The sequence below is a fragment of the Danio rerio genome, chromosome 1, assembly GCF_049306965.1.
Source record: "Danio rerio strain Tuebingen ecotype United States chromosome 1, GRCz12tu, whole genome shotgun sequence".
NCBI classification, from domain to species: domain Eukaryota; kingdom Metazoa; phylum Chordata; class Actinopteri; order Cypriniformes; family Danionidae; genus Danio; species Danio rerio.
The window spans coordinates 43,409,004-43,431,131 of NC_133176.1; the positions used below are offsets into that span (position 1 = coordinate 43,409,004).

A 22,128-nucleotide genomic window follows, 5' to 3' on the forward strand; every position below is an offset into this window, starting at 1 on the left:
ACCAAGAAACATGCTATAAATGCATTCAGGCATGTTTATGAATTAGACATGAGACTTTTTTTTTTTCAAGAATTTTGGCTGCATATCAGGTGCAGGTATTTGATACCATCTTTAGCTGTTAATTAGTGTTGAAAAGGAAAAAAGAGACTAGTTAAATCCAGTTGAGCAAATCACTATCAAACAATAGGTGTACACCCTACAGTTTGACACACCCAAAATAGTAAGGAAGTACTCATTTATAATGTCATTCTTTCTGAGTCACACGCACATCTAAGGATAATCATTTTATGTAATCCCTAATTTACATAACAAAATAAGGTGTAAAACTGGCATTCGGGGCATGTGCTAAAGGGTATAAATATACAGACAGAATCTGTGCATCAGTTTCAGAGCACACAGAAAATCTGCAACAAGGTAATCAGGAAATTCGCTAATTCGGCTGTTTTTGTGTATGACATTTGCGGTGACTGTGTTCTGTAATGTTTTGTGTGTAAATTAAATAGCCTAATTCAACTGTTTAAAAGTTAATTGTTCATATTTTTTGTTTGTTTCATAAAGAATTTCTTTAGGCTGTTTAATTTTATAACTGCATTTTTCCATAGCACCTACAGTTGTGGAAAGATGGTTGCAGGGCTTGCTGTGGCTATTTTTCTCTTCTGGGGGATCGGGTTCAATCTTAATGAGGTGGCAGGATTCAAACCTCTGTTTTCTGCGGGCTCCTTCACTCATCGAGACATCACTCAGTTCGCCATGCTCCGCAAGACTGCAGAAGTGTGCCGGGACATCGCCATTGCCCAGGGGCGAGACTTCACACTGCCTGTAAGAAAAATTCATGGCCATGAACCAAACAATGATAATTATATGGTAGTAATTAGCCATTCAGATTTGTCAGAAAGAGTAAAAAACAAGGTGTGATTAGCATTACTTGTAGGTGCACTTTTTGAAAATAGTTTAACAACATAACAGTCATACCTCAAATGTCTTTTAAACCTGCTGGATATTTATAAATATAATAATAATAATAACAGTTAGGCTGCACACAGACTTGATTTAAACCAGAAAAAGAATGCTGACAATAGTCCCTTTATAAACTACAATAGACTAACTGCTGTTATTCTAATAATGTTACTCGACTTGACAGAGAAAGAAAGTCTGTCAGAAAAGTCAGGTGGCAGGGAATTCGTTTACAGCAGGTCTGGAATGACCTTGATGTTTGTTTTGTAGTTACATCATGACCACTGTGTAAACACAAAACAGGCTATGGTTTCCTTGCAACATGATTCATCAATTGTAAAATAAAATAAAATTCAGAACGCTAGGATTTCGAGACAAAAATAAGTTTAAATACTGTACCTACGTTTAAATACAGGAATCTGCGCAAAGCTTTACACAGCGTGAGCTTCAGCGCATGCATAGAATCTCAAGTTGTGGAGGCTGTTTTAGAATAACATTTTTAATATGAGATTTAAAATGTATTTTAATTACTTCTGCTGACCAGGGTTGCGTTTCCCAAAACCATCGCTAGCCATCTAAAGTCGCTGCAACCACAACGTCAAGCTGTCACATCATCAGATGTTGATATTCGGTTGGCTTTAAGTTGGACATTGGACAATGACGTCAGCCTGACATTGAGTTGTGACATCAACCCGATTTTCATTTCCAAACAAAATGCAACGTCCCCATGACGTTGTGGTATAACTTCAATCTAACGTCACGTTGACGTCTTGTGCCTGCTGGTTGTTTAAGGCCATTTCGGTCGTCCAGTAAACATTTGTCATCTTCTCATCAGTGACATGCATCTAAACAGTCTCTGGGTCAATGCATGTAAAGATTTTGGACTATTATATTACTATTTGGACTGTAACTATTATATTTGCTGCTATTATAAATTGCCCATAATGAGGTGGTTCATCATGATGTGATTTACCTTCTATGTGCGATTTGATTGGACAGGAATCACAGGACTTATTTTTCTAATCCCCATAGACAAGAAATAAAGAAGTGACTGCAAGTTGAAGGGAAGTAAAATAACCGATACAGCACTAAAAATGTACTCAAGGGAAAGTAAAAGTACACATGTTTAAAAAATACTTAGTAAATTACAATTATTTCTGAGAAAAAACTACTCAGTTACAGTATTTTGAGTATTTGTAATTAGTTCCTTTAAATCACTGGGTGGTACCTTTTCGAAAGGTACAAACCTGCTATATTAGTACCTAAACAATACAAAAAATTTAGGTACTAATATATATACTTTTAAGGTACCAATATGGACCCTTCAAGTACAAATGTGTACCTTTTGAAAAGGGACCACCCCAGTGACAGCTCGCGTACCTTTATTTCTGAGAGTGTAGGCAAATATTATAATCAATTATTAACAGTTGAGGAAGTGTTTTTGATTAAGAGAAAGAAATAAAAAAGAGAAAAATAAAAAATTCTTTAAAATAAAAAGCTTATGTAGTATTACACTACCGTTTACAAATTCAACTTCTAATCACAGGATTAAATTCAATGATATTATATCTTCAATTATACTATATCTTCAAATAGATAGTATATATATATATTTTGCAACTAAATGCATGCTTGATGAGCATAAAAAACATAAAAAAACTTACTGTCCTGGTGTGTGTTCGAGTTCTTGATAATAATTACAGTGAAAATATCTTCATTTGCTTTCCTCATGTATATTTGATTAATTGTCATTGTAATGTCAGTCACTTGTTTAATTCTGTTTAAAATGTCTAATATTTTATCATTACTAGTTTCCCTTTCTGTGGGTTTATGTTAATTTCATGCATGTGATTTTAGTTTTTATTCTGACTGTGTTTTTTACTGACCATTTTTTCAAGGTTCTGTCTGTGAATCCTTTGGATTTAGATCTGATGTTCCTGTTTTGTCAGATCAAGCAATATAATATAATATAATATAATATAATATAATATAATATAATATAATATAATATATATTTCATCTCTAGATAAACAATGGATTGACTTCATCTGCTGTCCAAAAGGCCTGCTCATCATCTGCTTCATCTTCAACTCTCTCTTCTCTCAGTTTTTATTCAGCTATTTCCATGACTTATATGAGCAATGCAGCTATAGATGGTTTGTTTCTATTGAGTGCAGCACGTCACTTTGATGATGAGTCTTTTAGTGAGGGCCGAGACCTCATCACCAGTGCTGTATCTTCAGTAAAGGCCAGTGCGAAGCAGGGGAGCTACATCTCTGCCCGTATTACACTGGGGGCTCTGTGCCATACTCTACAGGTATGTTGAATGGACATCATGGTATTGTAAGAAAATAAGTATTCCATCCTATTCCAAACATTTATATTTATATTTGACATCATACTATTTTGTCTAAACATTTTTTTCCAAACAATGTTAAAGAAAACAAAATTGTAAAAAATGTTTTTGTTGTTGTTGACAAATAGGTAAATATAAAGAGTGGTTTGAAGGAAAGTACTTTAGTGAAAAAAGTTTTTTAAACGTTTTATTATTTTGGGGCTGCTTATATTTACTTTACAGCACAGTGCATGTGACAGTTTTGCTAGATTCTAGATTTGAGCACAAAGGGACCACAAAAACTTTATTATAGTGACTCCTTGTGGTCAATGTTTGGCGCACAGGCATTTTAAGATGCCTACTTTTATCCCAAATTTGAAATTTGGGACATAACAAAGAGTACAAGTGATGCACTTGTAGAGGAATTATCATTAATGATTCATTGATTCATTTATGTGATAAAATTATATTGCTGGTCATCGAGTAATGTTTGTGTTCAGGATTTCTATAGTCACAGTAACTGGGTGGAACTTGGAAATTCTGCTCCATTCAGCACCCTGATCAAACCTGAGCTTCCTCTCGACAATGTAGCAGGTGAAGTGAAAATAAAAGTATTTTTTATGAAAAGTCATTTCTTGTGTTTTTTTTTTTTCATTTAAATAATACTATACAACTCGTTCCAGAATTGCAGGTACATTTCAAACATTTTCCATTAATTTTCTTTTCAGCTTAGTCTCTTTTTTAATCTAGGGTCGCCACAGCAGAATGAACCGCCAACTTATCCAGCATATGTTTAACGCAGTGGATGCCCTTCCAGAACACCCATACACTCTCATCCACACACATACACTACAGACAATTTTAACTTACCCAATTCACCTATCGCGCAAGTCTTTGGATCAATCCAGGCTCATTCTAAAAATGTAGTAGTCCTATTGACGTTTATGTAGACTGCGATATACGTTCCGGAAGGTACGTATTTTTGCAATTTTAGTTTTCATGATTCAATGAGAGGCTGCTGTGTGCCCTTTTTCATATGTCAAATTTCTCTCACGAGTGTCGTTTGCGCCCGATGTTCTCGCATAGACCCACCAGTGGTTGCTGTTGACTGACTGACGGTCTGTCTGACTGACTGACTGACCCACCCTCCTCCTTCCTTAAACCCAACCTATTTTAGCAATTGACCCGCCCACCCACTCTCCAAAACTCAACCAACGATTTACAAAAGCTATCCAGAAAACGAAAACCCCTTGTCTGGTTTTTAGCAACTTTTTCCGATTTTACCACATTTTATCACACTGTTGTTTACTTGTTCATTTTATTTTTTAAACTCTGTTTTTGTCTTACCTGACTTCTGGAACTGCTCTTCACCGTACTTGAACCCCGTTATCGTCGTGGTCAACTCCTCTCTGCATCTCAAGTCCATTGACGTACATAACAAGCTAACTGGACAAACCGGAAAGCCCTCCACACGGAAGTAAGCGGTCAGCTGGTAAGCGCGAAAAGCAATGGCCTCATACCGCCCCGTAATGTTCGTTTAAAAAAATGAAATACAGCCATACGTACCTCCAGCTACATAATTGCGGTCTCCAGAAACGTCCACTGGACTACGGTGTTAGAATGAGCCTGTGTTGCTTTGGCGAAACCAGAGCACCCGGAGGAAACCAAGTAACCAGGATGTTCCCCTTCAGATCGGGAACTCCAACCTGTGTCTATAAGGATACTTTGAGAGAGTGTATGGAAAAGGCCACAGTAGCTGAGCCCATCATGCAAACAGGTCGACCTGGGCTTCCCCAAAGCGCTCCTATATCAACTGAACCACATCAAGGTGGAGTCATCATTCTCCTGGGAGCATAAGCTGCAGTAAGAATGCATCGGCTGCATGGTTGAGCTCAGCCGGTATATGAACAGCATGCAGCAATTTCAGCCACATGTGACTACAAAGGAGCAGATTGTGAGTGAGCCGAGACATGCGTCAAAAGCGTGCAACACCCGTAAAGTTGATATATGCCACGTCACTTTGCTGTCCATCCTGACCAGCACATGTTGTTGCTCCAGCACCAGTCGGAACCGGCAGAAAGTGAAAAACACTGCCAACAACTCAAGGCAATTGATATGCCAATGCTACTGGGATCCCATCCACAAACCGGCAGCTACGTGCTTGTTGCACACGGCCCCCTAGCCCGTACTGGATGCATCATGTCAACATGGATTTGCTCTTCAACATGCTTGGACACTTCATCTAAGGACACTCCGGCCCTTAGAAAGGCAAGGTCCATCCAGGAACTGAGGGTCTGGTGACACAGCAGGCTGATGGTCACTCGGTGCGCGCCTGTGTGCCATGCCCATCTGGGGACACGATCGTGAAGCCAGTGCTGAATTGGTCTTATATGAAGGAATCTAAACAGTGTGACAGCTGCTGCGGATGCCATTTGCCCCAGGAGCCTCTGAAATGGTTTCAATGGGACCATTCCTGAATTGTTTCAGACAGGCCAGCATCAGCCCATCATGGAGATTGAGTCCAGCTCCATCCCGAGATAAAAGATGCTCTGCACAGGGGAGAGCTTGCTCTTTTCTTATTTGACTCAAAGCCTCAACTCGTCGCTGTGCCAGAGCACCTTGTCTCTGTGCATAATCATATAATGAAGCAAATAAGCTAAAATAAGCTAGTCGTCAATATAATAAACAACCCTACTGCTGAAGCAGCCCAGGAAAGCACGGTCATCATTTCCGATTCCAAGTTAGAAACTTCGCTTACTATCCTAGAAGGAGGAAGCCGGTCTGTACTATCTTCAGAACATGACTGCCCAACCTCTGATCTGGTCCTCTGTGTCATCAAGCCTGAGAAACCTGGCCATCCCGGAGAATGAATCATCATACACGCTCGAAGGTTGGATGGAGTGCACTGTGGAGGAGCAAGGGGTTTGTGAGTCTGAAGGTGACGGATTAGCTCCCACTGTTATCTTCAGGCCTACCTGAGTGTTAACCAATGGAACAACAAAGGGTTGCGCAACAGACATGCCCGTCCATGTGCACTGGATTCTCTGGAATTCAGCTTAGCAGATTGTTCTCTTCAGTTGCTCCCTGAGACCTCTAAAGCAAAAAGTCTGAAGTGCTCTCCAGCAGCTGCTGCCTATATACTCTTAGAATGCTTTTTGATTGGCATCAACTGCAGAGCTGTGCTCTACCTTCTCATAGGCATTCATTGGCCCATTTTCTTACTCTTCAGAGTGATTGGTCATCTAGCAATCTCTCTAAAGTGTCTCTTCTAGACACACGTCAGAGTTCCTGACCTGACTAGAAACAAAAATGACATGCCTCAATGCTTTCCTGAATTTCCTGTAAGAAGTGACATCACTTTGGATTGTCATGCCTTTTTATAATTGATGTAATAGTTGTCAGAGATGTATGGACAGACACCAAAACTATTTTGTTACAACTGAAATAACATATGATACAGAAAACAAAATGGTTTCATGCAGATGTTCCCCCAATTGATCCTGTGGACCAGCCTGAACACCTGCCAGTGACTACAGCTCCACACAGGAAGTTTAACCAGAAGAAAGATGGTCATGCCCAAAAGAGCCTAGTATCTCTATAGGTTTTTTGTCTCTTTACTTCGTGAATTGGTGAAGTTTTTTCCCTCGCCACTGGCTTGCTCAGATCGGCACTTGTGGAGCTGCGCATCGATGGATTTGCTCTTCAGTGTTTTTTTAAGCCACACTGAACTGAATTAACCTGAACTTCAACTCTGAAATCTGAACTTTACTATGTTAAGCTGCTTTGACACAATCTACATTTTAAAAGCGATTTAAAAAGAAAAATTAATTGAATTGAATTTTTATTTAACTTAGTAAACACAAATATATGTGTGACATGGTGGCTTAGTGGTTAGCACTGGTGCCTCACAGCAAAAAGATTGCTGGTTCGAGTCCCGACTATTTGGCATTTCTGTGTAGAATTTGCATGGTCTATCTGTGTTCGCGTGGGTTTTACCCCACAGTTCAAAGACACAGTATAAGTCAACTGAAAAAGCTCAAGTGGCCACTGTTGTGTGTACAATAGAGTAGTTGGCAGTTTATTTCGCTGAGGTGACCCCTGATAAATTAGTAACTAAGAAAAAAATTCTTTTAGTTTATATTTTTAAGACATACAAACATATCAGAGACTTTATATTAGAAAGTTGTATCATACTTGTGTTATGCAAAATAGTTTCAATTAAGTTTTTGTTTATGAAAAATAATAGAAGTATTATCTGGGAGATGCAACAACTATTTTTATTTCTAGAAATACCAATATGATAAAATATTATTAAACTATTGTGGCGGAGAGGGCGTGTCCGAGCTTCCTGCAATGGTGGAGAACAGGTTGAGAGACTGGCAGCTGGAAAAGTAGTCCAATCAAAGCAAATGATAACACCTGTTTTTACTCAGTTCTTGGGCCTGAGAAATGTTTGTAAATCGAGTCTGCGGCCACAGGATGGGAGAAAGAGAGCTGAGAAAGCATGCACTATTTAATGCTCCCAGAGCTTGATAATAATAACTAAAACTTTATTACCTGAACCGCCTACCCGTCTTCTTCTTCCACATTTTGAACGAACTTTATAACACTCATATTGCAATTTCTAAATCACCCATGTGTTTTTAAACTAGTTTTGACACAATGTGAATTTAATGTAAATCAACACTTTTTTTGTGTGTTGTCTGTATGTGTAGACCTCAGCACACCAACATGCAAAGCCTGCACTGAAGGAAACTGCATTTATAACCTTCTCCCAGAGAATAAGAAACTAACTTCAGGATATTTCAGCCTTTACTCCTCGAAAAAACCTGCAGGTTTGGAAACTTAGCATCTCACATGTACTTGTATCAAATCAATCTCTACTGTATGTTATCACTTACCACAGGACAGCTGTAATTTGGACCACGAATATTTACATCAATCATTTTCTTTCAGGAAAGTGTAGTCATGGCGGCTCTGCAGACATGACCAGTTCAGCAGATCCCACTGGAGGAATCAATAAAGACGACATATACTCAAGTCATGGCTTCCTTCACCCTCAGGCTGCTGACTTGGCCATCAGAGCCACTATGGACATGCTGGAAGACATCCGAATGGCCATAGGCAGCAAACCATTTCTACAGTATGACACTATATATGGCTTTGACCATGATTGTTAACTAATAAAAATTTGTGAATTTGTGTAAAAAAAAAAAGATTTTACTAACTATGGATACAGAAAGTTCTGAAAATTAGCTTTTCCTTAATCTCAAAATTCAATTCAATTCATCTTTTTTTCAGTGCTTTTACTATGTAGATTGTGTCAAAGCAGCTTAACACAAAAGTTCTAGTAAATTGAAAAACGCTTCAGAGCAGTTTTCAGAGTTAAAGTTCATTATAGTTCAGTGTAATTTAAATGTTACTAGCCCAAACCCTGAAGAGCAATTCCAATGATGCACAGCTTTAAGAAGTCCAAAACCAAGCAAGCCAGTGGTGACAATGCAGAGGATCAAACCAACTGATAAATGTGAAGAAAAAAAAAAGCCTAGAGAAAAACCAGGCTCAGTTTGGGAATGACCAGTTTTCCTTTGGCCAAACTTCTTGTGCAGAGCTACAGTTTAGTCACCGGAGACTGGAGAACACTGGATGTCCATCGTGGAGAAGCTGTAGGTGTGAGAAGGTCACTGGTGGGTGGTGACTGGATCAATGCAGAGAATCTTATGTCTCTGGGGTCTAACAGGAATTAGTCTCACACTCTCCACTCCTCCATGAACACTTAAGCATCTGCTCAGCATACAAGCCTGGTCTAGTATTATGAAGACCTCAGGATAAGGACAGTTTTCGAGGTTTGAGATTGTAGAGCTAATATAAAAAATTGGATGACTAATATAAAAAACTTCTTATTACTAAATTCAGATAAAACTGAGGTTATGCTCATTGGGCCCAAAAACCTCACACGCAAAAGCCTAGAACACTGTCTAACCCTTGTTGGCTATTAAGTTCAGTCCTCATCTTCAGTCAATATTTGGGAGTGATTTTTGATAGCAACCTGTCATTTGAAGGCCAGATTTCAAGCATCTGTAAAACAGCATTATTTCATCTTAAAAATGTTGCCAAACTTCAACATTTGCTATTAGTGTCTAAAGAGGAAAAGTTTGTTCATGCTTTCATGACCTCTCAGTTAGACTACTACGATGCGTTACTAGGTGGTTGCCCTGTAGGCCTAATTAAGAAAACTTCAGTTGGTTCAAAATCCAGCTGCCAAAGCGCTTTTTACTCTTTACTCTGTGGAGCTATCCAGTTCTTCATCAGATTGATTTGGTAGAGTTGTTCCTCTGGTCTACATCCTGGCTAACGTCCTCGGTAACTGACCAGCACTACCTTCTTGACCACAGTGTACAGGCCCTTCCAGGATGCCAGTAAGTTTGATGTGGCGGTCGGTATAAGGATTATTACCCAATCCCTGGGTTGAATTTCTCATGATATGGTAGGCCTGTCGAATAACTGTTGCTGGGTGTTCACTGACAATGGGCATAACTTTTGTCTATGCATTGCCTCATGTCCTGCACATGTTCAATGATGGAGCGATGGTATCCTGGTTCCTGTTCCCAAGCTTGTTGGACCACATCTAGCAAACCATGGGGCTGGCAGCCAAAGAGCAGCTCAAACTATGGACCGTGTGGATGTCTGGGGTACCTCTCTGATGCCAAACAACACTATCATGACGTCCCTGTTGTGCCTGTCTTCTGCCACAACTTGACAGACCATCCGTTGCTTAAACCCTTTGATTAAACCTCTCGACGAGACTGTCGCTCTGATAATGGTATACAAATGTCCTCAGTTGTTTTACCTTTAGGAGCTGGCAGACGTCAGCCATCAGCCGGGACATGAAGGGGGTGTCCTGATCAGTCAGTATTCCCACAGGCATACCCACTCGGCTACATAATATGAACAGTTCTTTAGCAATAACAAAGGAAGTGGCTTTCTTTATTGGTATTGCCTCAGGGTAACGGAGGGTTAGAGGTTTGCGGGGAGGTGGGACAGGTTTGGCAGTATCAACAGGTCAACAGGGGGCTGAGAGGTTTGCTGGCAATGACAGGTTTGCTGGCATTTGGGACAGTTCTTGGCAGTATCTTCTCATGTCTCCTTCAAGTTCGAGCAAGTGGACCTGATCTGGAACTTCTTCACTGTGTATGCTGTCCTTAAGTGTCCTGCCATCAGATGAGTATGTGCCAGGTCCAGTAGTGTTTCCGTCTTGCATTTGGGAACCAATGACAGTATCTTCCGCTTCCCCCAACTCTCTGCAAAAACAGTACAGTATTACAGTTTCAGTATTACAAAATGTAGGAAAGGGTGAGGGACTGGGAGCCAGTCCTTCCCATCCACAGCTCTCACCCAAGGCCAGCAGTGCAGCAGCATTTCATCTTCCCGCTGAGCTCTTCTGAAGCAGCCTCCAGCTGTAATCTGCTGGAAGAGATCAAAGTTCAGGTTAGACAAATCGTTGCACACTCACCCTCTTTGTCAATCTTGGTGGCCAGTAGTGCTGGCTGGTGGTCCCAACAAGCCCGAGCCCTGGGTCTTCACCGCGGTCATGTTGCTGGAGAGTTGGGATGGGACAACAGCTCCTCGAAACCTGGTCAGTCACGACCCAATAAGAGAGGCACTGGGATATGACTAAAAGACACTGTTATTCATCAATATTTAATTTCATTCATAATTCTCCCTACATTAATTAGAATTTTCCACTAAAAACACATTTTTGTCTGTGGACCAGTACCACCCTGGCCATTATGTAGCCTTGCCACTGTTTCACACTGAAATATACAACACTATTACTTTAAATTAATTTCGTATTAAGCTACATCGATGTGTGACACTAAAAATATTAATATATATTATGCTAACTTCACCTTTCCCTTTAAGGTGAGGCTCGTGTTTATAATGATATCTTTCAGGTTCTTTTAGGGTCATGTAATCATCTGGCAGGTTTCTGTTAAACAGACTGCATTTAGCTTTAGATCGGTTATCAAATCGATAACAAAAAGAGATTTAGAGGAGAGTGATCTAATGTTCAATAATCTGAGTTTTATCTTTTGATTACCTTTATTTTTTATTTGATGAATATTAATTAGATTGTTACATTTGAAAGGGTTTGGGAGGTTGAAATAAATAAGAAATCTATACTGTTTCTTGGTTGATACTTTTTTCTTTTCTTTCAGATTGATGGGCATCAGTCAGACCTCAGTTCTGGCTTTTGTTATTGACACCACAGGCAGCATGTCTGATGACATTGAGGCAGCCAAGAGTGTGTCCTTCAGTATCATAGACAGCAGGAGAGGAACACCACAGGAACCTTCCGAATACATTCTAGTCCCATTTAATGACCCAGGTATTTTTTATTTAGACCTACTGTATACGGTATTGACCTTAAGCCTTATTCACGCTACAAGTGACTCGCAGCAGCAAAGCGACAAGTAATATTTCATTTCAAAGAAGAGTGAGCTGCTTCCGATGACCTCTATCTACTCAAGCGACATCGACCGTTGGCGACCAGGTGGGCATGTCATGAATGAGTGAATGAGACCGGACATCTAGAGCAAAAATGATGACTGCTTGATGATCAGGTTGTTGTTTTGTTTCACCCAACAAAAGCGAAGGAGACAGTTTTTCCTTTAAAGTTAATATAACAAAATAATGCACAGAACAAAAATAAAAGAATGCATTAAGTGAAGTTTATTTATAAACTATTTTTGAGAGGATCACGTGCTTGTGATTGACATGGCTGGCCCTGAGTCAAGCTATGTACGAACCACCAATTAGACGATTCCTAACTCAGTTTAAATAACCAAAGCATCTTACCTTTAGTCATTTTCGTCTTGAAGAATATCCAATTGCTGTAACATTCAAGCAGAAATCACAGAAGGTAACACCCTTAACTTCACGGCTCCTCTCGCTTCCCCTGCCCCACATCCAGCGCACTACCACTCAGCAGAGCACACCAACAAGTTCACGGCTTTAAACACAGGGCTGCTGGCCTTCACATAATGCCGCCACTTCTCCCAATGCGGAGGATGAGCTTCCATCGGACCGCGCAAGCCTCCAGGCAGCGCCAAGGATTCAGCAGTTGCTGGTTCAGACTGATCGATGCGCCCAGCACTAGCTGTGTTCCACCGTGCGTTTAGATACAGCGATCGATGATGCTCTACTTGTGGCACGTATAACTTCGTACTATTCAACCTGTTATTTCCTCGCACTAAGAGCTAAAGGTTGATAGCAACGCTTATCAACACCTTAGCAATCGATGCGCTTCATGCCAACTGCCTTAGAGTCCCAGCGCTGTCACGCTGGCTCTCTCAAGCCAACATCAAGGTCTGTCAAGAACTTTAGGTTCTAGTTATTATTATTATTATTACCACATGTATTGTTTAGGCCCAATCCCAATTATACCCCTTAGCCCTTCCCCTTACCCCTACCCCTCGTTTGCGTGCGCGTTCTGATCAGTTGTGTTGTCGCGCACGTACTCGAGAGCAGTGTTGTCGCGCGCCTAACAAAGGGCGGTAGGGGGTGTGCCGCAGGGGCACTTTTGATAATTTTGGAAGGGCACTTTCTATCCAAGACTAAAAAGGGCATGTGCACTGCACAGGTTGAGCCTATGTGTGCACGTGCCCGGTGAGAGCGATTTAAGGACTGAAATCAAGACACCTTGCCAACTCTTTACGTATATAGAGAAACTCTGGCAGCTGGCCCCGAAGTGGACTCCCATCCTAGCCCTGCTCCTCCCTATTGATCTAGAATCCCATCTAGAACCGTTGCAGCTATTTCTGCAGCCCATGGGGCTTTCCCAGCAGCAGACCCATGGCCGTTAGGCATCAGCCTCAGCCATTACTACATCCAAACTGTCCAACAGACCCTCACCAGCCACCACTCACCCATTGGTAGCCAAAAGAATTAGCATGCCTAACGCTGAGCATTACCCACGCTCCTCCCTCCCTGTCCCCCCAGCACGGACTCGACTCTGCTTCTCCCCTCAGCAAAGCACTACTCTACTCTGCTCCTCGCTCCGAAGTGAAAAAACTCTGCATTGTCTCCCCATTTTTCTTTTTCTTCCAGCTTACTTCATTGCATGCACTACTCTGCTTCTTTAACTCCCGCAGTAGTGACACCCCACATGCTAACTCCCGCAGGAGCATTGATATCAGCACCCTTTGGGTGAGTTCTTCAATACGCGGCTGCTGTCCCGAGCAAAAGGCATCTTGGGGGTTCTCGAGATACCTCAACTCAAATTCCGCTCTCGCCCAGCAAACGGGAGAGAGCCCCGGACTCAAGGATCTCATGAGCTCAGGGCCCTCTCCGGGACAGCATGCCAAACTTGTTCATTACCAGTCATCAGCTGTGTAAACTCTTGAAGTGAAGTTTATTTATAAACTAATTTTGAGCGGATCAAGTGCTTATGATTGACACGGCTGGCCCAGAGTCAAGCTAATGTACGAACCACTAATCAGATGATTCCTAACTCAGTATAAATAATTAAAGCATCTTACATTTAGTCATCTTTGTCTTGAAGTATGCCCCCTTCCACCCCCTCTCCTACTCTTTTTCCTCTATAGGGCAGCACGACGGCCCAGTAGCTAGTACTGTGGCCTCACAGCAAGAATGCCTCCGGTTCGGATCTCTACCCGACCAGTTGGCATTTCTGTGTAGAGTACATGTTCTCCCCATGCTTGCATGGGGTTAATAATTGAAATATCATTAAAAATTAAAATTTTTACCTAAATGGGTAACTGTTAAACAATTAGCCTATTGGAAATACATTATTTTAGTGTTTACAACATATCCAGGTTACTGTATTTTTGTAGTTATTATTTCAATTATGATGATCTGCAGTGATGTGTCTATCATACAGATTTTGGGCCTTTGACAAGAACCGACAATGCAGATATTTTCAAAAAGAGACTCACCTCCCTTACAGCAGAGGGTGGAGGAGATTTCCCAGAGATGTGCCTGTCAGGACTGCTGGTGTGTGTGATGATACAATGGATGTATGCCTACTGTTGAGAAATATAAATGTGAAACTTAATCTTAATTGAGAAGAGCACTCTTATTCATCTAATATATAATACTATATTATTGGTATAATTTCTATGTGCGTAAGCTGGGATGCATTTGAATTAACACATGTTTTTTTCTGGTTCTCCAGTTGGCTTTAGCAGGAGCTCCTCCATCATCAGACATTTTTGTTTTCACTGATGCTACAGCAAAAGACTCAGAATTAGGAAGCATCGTTCAGGCCATGATTGAACGCACCAAGTCAACAGTGAGTGTCACAACAGATGGCATTTCTACTCAAATTAAAGTGTTGTTTAACTCTGTATTCATCTGCCTTCCTCTCAATCATCCAGGTCACTTTCATGTTGACCGGTTCCTTCTCTTACCGTAGAAGACGAGCAGTTTCACAATCTCAACAGTTTACATCAAGATCATTGTTTCAGTCAGACATACAGCTGTACAGAGACCTGGCCCACGTTTCTGGTGGACAGACCATTGAGGTCCCAAAGAGCACTCTGTCCCAGGCTACTGCTGTCATTACAGATTCTTCTACCTCAGCTCTGGTATGTTCAAACAATGACTTGAAGAGATAGAACTCAAACAGTAAAATCATCATGAAATAGAAAGAACAGATAATAACAGTATTCATTTTTTTGTGCAAAGTATTCCTTTTATCCTCACTTTGTCACAATTGTTAGATTACACTCATCACACCAGATGAATAAGATCTAGCCATAGGGATTTTCAGGAGGGAACAAGTTTTATGCTAGCAGCCGATTAGCCTACAAAGTGACGTCATAGTTCCTCCACTCTATTACTGCTTCACAACACTGTGCAGAGACAATAAAGACCTTAAAATGGAGACATTTTCTTATCTCTTACTCATGAAAACAAGTGTGGCTTGAATCCACAAAGTGACAAGATTATAACAATATGGAAAAAATGGAAATAATAATAAAGCAATAATTATAGGAAAATAATAGTAATAAAATATAAATGTGCTTCGACACATTTGCTTCGACTGCTTTTCTGGAAAAAAAAAAATAATTAAAATTTTGTGATTGTGCTGTGAAACATTGCAACACTGAAAACATCCAACCAAGGTTCTTTGGAAAAACGCGCCTCCGGTTACATTTTTGCAAAATTAAATATATAGTTACGTTTTGTTGCACGTTTCAGATGACAAATCTATTAGAGGGCGTATATATTTTTGCAAATGTAAAACAAATTACTTGGGGGCCACTCACACAAAATGCATTTTTTTGTCATGCTTGACGGACATGTGGGACCATCTTTTAAAGCACTGCACACGTTAATACAGCATTTTTTAGATGATGTGTTAAGTTAAAGATCTTTCACATGTAGTGCTGCTCATCAAATTGGATGCCGAATTTTTTTGCAGGTTTCTGTTTACAGATGGTAAATATCCAAGTGTCTGGATACCCTCTTGATTTATGATGCATCACCATTTCTGAGTTCTGCATCTTGCATTTTTAATAGCCAAGACGCGTTCGGTGTGAATGAGCCCTTATGCTCCATTTTGTTATACACGCCATTTACACGTCCATGTCCATGTCCATGAGAAGGCAGGGCTTGTCGTGCATATCACCTTGTGATCAACTCACCTAAACTCTTCCATAAACCCAACCCATAATGTTTTTAATAGCAAACGTAAAAGAAAATTCCATCACGGCCACATAGTTTTACTTTGATTTTACATTGCTTTTATCTAAACCACTAGATTTACTGGAATTAGACACAAGTGCTTTGTATTTCAAGTACAACACTGTACAAAGTGAGAAATGAAGTAACTGACCATGGTAGAAAAGTTGTTGATATGGAGATAAACAAGTAATCCAATTTTCTGCTATGTATTTATTGTTGTGCTAGGACCCGCAAGAAAATAATCCTTTATTTCATTTCAAGTGTTCAAGTAAATCATATGCTGAAGTGCGCACGCTTTTACAAAAACGTAAGCAGAAGCATGTATTTCAATTGAGAGTGTGTTGAAGTCATCTCTATATTTCTTCAGGTGACCATTCTTCAGGTGGTGAGAAGTCCAGCTATTGCAGAAAACTTTTCTATTGTGTTGGATTCCTCTCTGTCTAATGTAACTGTGTACATCACAGGAGACTCTCCATTCTTTACTCTCTACAGCCCTACAGGTAAGCCTTATACATTTAGGAACGGTTTGTTTATGTGAGGGTTTTATTTTCTCCAACACAAAATCTGCTAATGCCGAAAACACTGTGTTTTGCCTGCTTTCAGGTGTGTCTCAGTCAGGTTCAGTGGCCAATGGTCTTCTGGGCAGCATTCTGACTGTAGGGAATCTAAAGCGAATTAAACTAAGCTCTGAAAACCAGAAAGGGGAATGGAGGATTAGCATTAATGCTACAAGTTTCTACAGCCTTAAAGTCACTGGTAAGAGTTGTTGTATTTATATTTTTATCAATTGAATTGCTATTGTTTAAGTTTTAAAATTGTTTTTATTGCAAAATGTGTGGATCAAGCTTTCCAGGGGGCATCTTGATGTCAAAAAGGCATCCATGTGACATCTAACACTGGGGTCAAAAACATAATTGATGTGAAACGATGAAACAATGCATGATACAAATGTTTGATGTCTATTAAGGTAGTTCACGTGCATTGTAGGGATACAAAATCCCAGGTAGATTTCTAATTCGTCATCGAAGCTTTCCGATAATTTTTTCTTTCTTGTCCTATAATACTTTTGTGTCTGTCTTGGTGGGCAAAATGGCATCAATGTGTGGATGTCAAATGGATGTCAAAATTTTCACATCAAATCAGTTTGCATATTTAAATGTGTTGTTAATTAGTTTTTGACATCAACATGCTTGCTGGATTACAGAATCTGTAGCATATTGTAACAAAAACAGCTACTTACATATGTTTTATTGTGTATACAGCTGAGAGCTCAGTCAACTTTCTCTTCAACTTTGTGGAACAGTCACAGAGTAGTGACTTTACACCAAAAGCCAATCGTCCTTTCATTGGTATGATATCGTCTTCAAATTGATATTTCTTGATTATTAATAGACATTTACATACTGTAACAGTTCACATTTGGTGAATTCAATGCATCCATTCTGAACCTAGACACTAATTTCTTTCAAGATGAAGAATCTTGTGTATAAACATGAATATGTATACAGTGGTGTGAAAAAAAGTGTTTGCCCTCTTACCGAGCTCTTATTTTTTAAATGTTTATCACACTTTAATGTTTCACATCATCAAACACAATGAAACATTAGTCAAAGATAACATAAGTGAACACATCATGCAGTTAATCACACCTGAGCTAAAATTTTCCAGCCAAAACACAGCCTGATTACTGCCACCCCTGTTCACGATCAAGAAATCACTTAAATATAAAGTGAAAGAGAACAAAAAACATTTAAAAGCTAAACATCACGCAGAGATCCAAATTCAAAAACAAATAAGAAAGAAAATAATTGAGGAAATTCTAAGAATTATAACCGAAAAAAAGTTATAAAGCTATTCCTAAAGTTTTGGGACTGCAGCGAACCACACTGAGAGCCATTGTCTACAAACAGCAAAAACATGAAACAGTGGAGAACTTTCCTAGGATTAGCTAAACACATCTAAAAAGACACATAGACCCCAAAACAACATCCAAAGAACTGCAGGCCTCACCTCTCTCACTTAAGGTGAGTGTTCATGACTCCACCATAAGAAAGAGACCAGACAAAGGTGGTTGGCATGGCAAAAATCACTTCAGAGAAAATAGAACATAAAGTATTGTCTCAGACTTTTGGAAAAATACTCAGTGGAATTAACTTTTTGGAAGGTGTGTGTCTCATTTTGTGTGGTGTAAAAGTAAGACAGCATTTCAGAAAAAGAACATCACACCAAAAGTAAAATGTAGTGGTGGCAGTGTGATGGTCTGGGGCTGTTTTGCTGCTTTAGGACCTGGAAGACTTGATATGATAAATGTAACCATGAATTCTGCTGTCTACCAAAAATCTTGAATCCTGAAGCCCAGCCATTTGTTAGTGACCTCAAGCTGAAGTGAACTTGGGTTCAGCAGCAGGACAATGAACCAGAGCACACCAGCGAGTCTCCTTATGAATTGCTGGAGAAAAACAAACTGGCCTAGTCAACGCCCTGAACTGAATTTAATTGAGATGCTGTGGCCTGAGCTTAAAAAGACGGTTAATGCTTGAAAACCCTCCAGTGTGGCTGTTTGGCCAAGTTTGCAATTGAGTGGGCCAAAACTCTTCTACAGTGTTGTAACAGACTCATTATAAGTTATCAAAACACTTGATTGTAGTTGTTGCTACTAAGAGTGACTAACCAGTTATTGGGGTTAGCGGGCAAGGTTTATTATTAAGGTTTTTTTAATAATAAAATCCTTCATTTAAAAACTGCATCTTTGACTAATCTTTAATCAATATTTAAATTTATTTGTTGATCTGAAACAAAAAGAAATCAGTAAGGGGCAAACAAATGTTTGTGTGAGTGTGTGTGTGAGAAAAAATAATGTAACTTCGATTTTTGCTAATCAGGTCGGAATGCTACTTTGTTTGTCTCTGTGACCGGAGGAGATTCAGTTACTGTGACGGATGTGCTTCTAGTTGAAGCTTCAGGATCTGCTGTTGTTAATGGAACCATCAAAGCGGTGGGTACAACAGACTTCCTGGTGAATATAGACACAATCCCAGAGTGGGCATTTGTGGTGCAGCTTAGAGGGCTGTTTAATGACTCCTTGGCGGTCAGTCGATTCCAGAGACAATCACCCACCCAACAACAAGGCTCAAAACTTACCATTAAGGTGAGAGTTGTGAGATAGTTCATCTGCACTGTCATATGGTTTTCCCATGGATTTTGTTTCACTAGTATATGAATGAAATATTCAAAAATAAATGACAGAATCTAAACTTTGTTTTCAGGCTCAACCAAGCAGCACTATAGAGCCTGGAATCCCATTAGATCTAAACTTTACACTGGTCAATACTGCTACAGGTGGAAACTACACAATCAGAGCCCGGACTGACCGCAACTTCAATGTGTCTTTCCCCAACTCGCTCATCATAGGGGCAGAAGGAAGCGCTCAGGGAACTGTCACACTGATCGCACCATCTGGCACAGATTCAGGGACAGACGTCACACTCACCATTGAAGCAGAAGCTCCAGCATCCGGTGACTCAAATTACCTGGCACTGCGCTTCACTGTCATGAATAAGGTAGCCATTATGATATCTGCAGAAAAATTAGAGGAAGCATCAATAATATATACCATCCACTGAAGAGATTATATACAGTACAGTCAAACCAAAAGATATTCAGACACCTTCAACATGTACTATCCATAGTATAAAAAGTATCAATAAAAAACAACGTTGTAGTTAAACTGCAAATTCATCATGCTTTCAGGTCTCGTGTGTTGGCTCCAGGCCACAGGCTGAGTGCCTTTCCGTACGTTCACACCGAAAGCGGTGAGAGCGTCAAAGTAGCCGGAAGTCATTCATTTTCAATGAGAGCCGGCGGCGATAAGCGGCGAGGAGCAGCGCGGCGCGTCTTTGCCGGCGTGAGCATCGAGGAGAGTTGAAATGAAGTCAACTTTATGGTAATGAGCTATGAAGCGGTTCGGCGGCAAGCAATCAGAATGAAGACGTCCATCGCTTGATAGCAGTTCAGAGAACACAGACCAGTGAACTTTGGTTCCGACCACAGTTGTTCCCAAGGGTTTGATTATTGCGGTCGCCGGATTTCCAATTATTTAAATTTTTTTCCTACAGGAACATACATTAAATAAGTTACTGGAGAGGTACTGATGTTCATTAATGATATATAAATTTATCTTAAAAAAGCGGGAATCTCACGCGATGTGACAGTACAAAACAGTACTGCTGCTTCAGGATATTTCAGACATATGGACACATATTGGATAAATAGAGCAAAGCCACACCACACGCAACTTGATCTTCCATTGTTGTATGAATTTGATAAGAAGTGCGCAACATTTTCACGCTAGAAACATGTTTTATGCAGGAATGTAACTGATATGCTGCAACGGCTCCTTTAAATATGAGATCAATGTAGCGAGTTTTGACGCTCTTGCCGCAGGAGCTGAAGGCAGAAAGCATTGTTGCCAGGGCTGCCAGAGCGACCTTGGACGCTCTCGCCGCTTTCGGTGTGAACGTACGGTTAGTGTCCCACCAGTGATGATTAACAGCCATACCATACTGCTATGAGTGTGATATTGTGTTTATACAACAGTTCAATGGCATAATCGTGTTTATATAAAAGAAAATCAAAAATCCTTTTGTACAAAGAACTACTTTCTTTTGCCATTCATTCACATCTGCAGCTAATGTCAGAACAGCAGAAACCATTGCTAATTCACAAATGTCCTTTACGAACCAGTATATACACATATAATTTTACAATATCCCCCTCATTGACTCTGATTAACCCTTATTATGTTTTTGGCAGGTCACTGATCTCTCAAGGCCTGTCTGTCAGATAGTGAGAATCAAAGCCGACTGTCCTATTGAATGCAGTTCAGCATTATGGGAACTCTCCGCCAATCTGACGGATGGTAATGGTACAGGCATAGCCGGAGTGTCCATTAACAGTGGCAACGGCTCTCTCAGCTTGAGTACTGTAATGAGTGAGAATGGCACAAATGTGACTTTGGTGTCCTACAATGCTTCCTGTTGTTCTCAAGACGTAGAGCTGGTAGCTGTGGACAAGGTGGGGAATGTGGGCACATGTTTCGCCTCTATAAGGAGCCCTACTTCAACTATTAGCCCCAGTGGATCTACAAGCATTAGCCAAACTCAATCTACCGCTGCTGTCCCAATTGAATCTGCATCTGTTGGCACCAGTGAACCTGCATCTCTTAGCCACAGTGTGTCTACAAGCATTAGCCAAAACCAGTCTACCACTGCTGGCTCCTGTGCATCTTATTCTGTGTCTTACTCTATGTGTGTTGCTTTATTAGGGCTGTTAGTTCCCTTTCTATGTGGATAAGATACACTGAATGAGTTGTGTCTATTTTTCTGAGTTTATTAACATCATTATTATCTTGTACCTTACAATTATTCCCAAACTCCTTCCAATTATCATGCAAAATTCTTTATTTCTAACAACACATATTATACACTGTGTACTTTTACTATATGTAACACCTGTTGTTGGTCATAGAAGTTAAGACAGAAGACCTGAATGTTATATGTATGGGAGACTTTCGGTAATAATGGTAATAAATGTAATCTGTAATAACTATTGGGGTTTGAAAAGACCTGTCTATAACATGTTAACTATTTTTTAGTATTAATTAATAGTATCATTTAGCTTAATCATGCATTATCTATAGTGCTTATTCTCTAGTAATACAAGTAACCTACTGATTCATGTGACCCTAGACCACAAAACCAGACGAAGCTGTTGCGTCAATACCACCGCCATATTTATACAGTGCTCCCAGGACAAATGTCATTCAACTGCACTAATTAAGACGCTGAACTTTATGCTGTGTACGGGTGTAGTAACAAGCAAACAAAGCACAAAGGCAGAATATTTTATATAGGTAAGATGTAGTTTTCTACGTTTTTATATGTTACGAACTTTTGTGCGAAATAAGTCACGTTATTGATGATAATAAAGTCTCAGTCTCTGATCATAAGTAAAGTAGCACCAACTCGCACTAAATATTAGGCTAATACTAGTTTGGTTGAATAAAATCAGTAAACAATGTAAATGAAATATGAAAAAATGCTGCCGTGCCAAAAACTTGTATTATAAGT

The 22,128-nt window shown here is 40.0% G+C and overlaps 1 protein-coding gene across 2 annotated transcripts; it reads left to right on the forward strand.

The window, feature by feature from the left end:
- The first annotated feature begins 10 nt into the window (after positions 1 to 10).
- vwa10.2 (von Willebrand factor A domain containing 10, tandem duplicate 2) lies at positions 11 to 21,605 on the forward strand. Of its 2 annotated transcripts, XM_073952924.1 has the most exons (17): positions 389 to 414; positions 603 to 819; positions 2,981 to 3,271; positions 3,790 to 3,883; positions 8,005 to 8,124; positions 8,246 to 8,432; positions 11,509 to 11,678; positions 11,783 to 11,843; positions 14,193 to 14,305; positions 14,487 to 14,603; positions 14,689 to 14,898; positions 16,368 to 16,500; positions 16,604 to 16,756; positions 17,263 to 17,349; positions 18,883 to 19,148; positions 19,267 to 19,560; positions 20,813 to 21,605. In XM_073952924.1, exons 7-17 carry the CDS (start codon positions 11,670 to 11,672, stop codon positions 21,350 to 21,352), a joined length of 1,983 nt encoding a protein of 660 aa, XP_073809025.1. In that variant the 5' UTR covers positions 389 to 414; positions 603 to 819; positions 2,981 to 3,271; positions 3,790 to 3,883; positions 8,005 to 8,124; positions 8,246 to 8,432; positions 11,509 to 11,669; the 3' UTR covers positions 21,353 to 21,605. The 2 variants fall into 2 exon arrangements, with proteins under 2 accessions (XP_685294.5, XP_073809025.1); XM_680202.10 differs by lacking the exon at positions 11,783 to 11,843 and having other exon boundaries at positions 11 to 414.
- The last annotated feature ends 523 nt before the right edge of the window (positions 21,606 to 22,128 follow it).

Coding starts and splice junctions, on each gene's coding strand:
- vwa10.2 (XM_680202.10), top strand. CDS start 622: ATGGTTGCAGGGCTTGCTGTGGCTATTTTTCTCTTCTGGGGGATCGGG. Junction 8,433..11,508: donor GGCAGCAAACCATTTCTACA/GTATGACACTAT, acceptor CTTTTCTTTCAG/ATTGATGGGCATCAGTCAGA. Junction 17,350..18,882: donor AGCCAATCGTCCTTTCATTG/GTATGATATCGT, acceptor TTTGCTAATCAG/GTCGGAATGCTACTTTGTTT.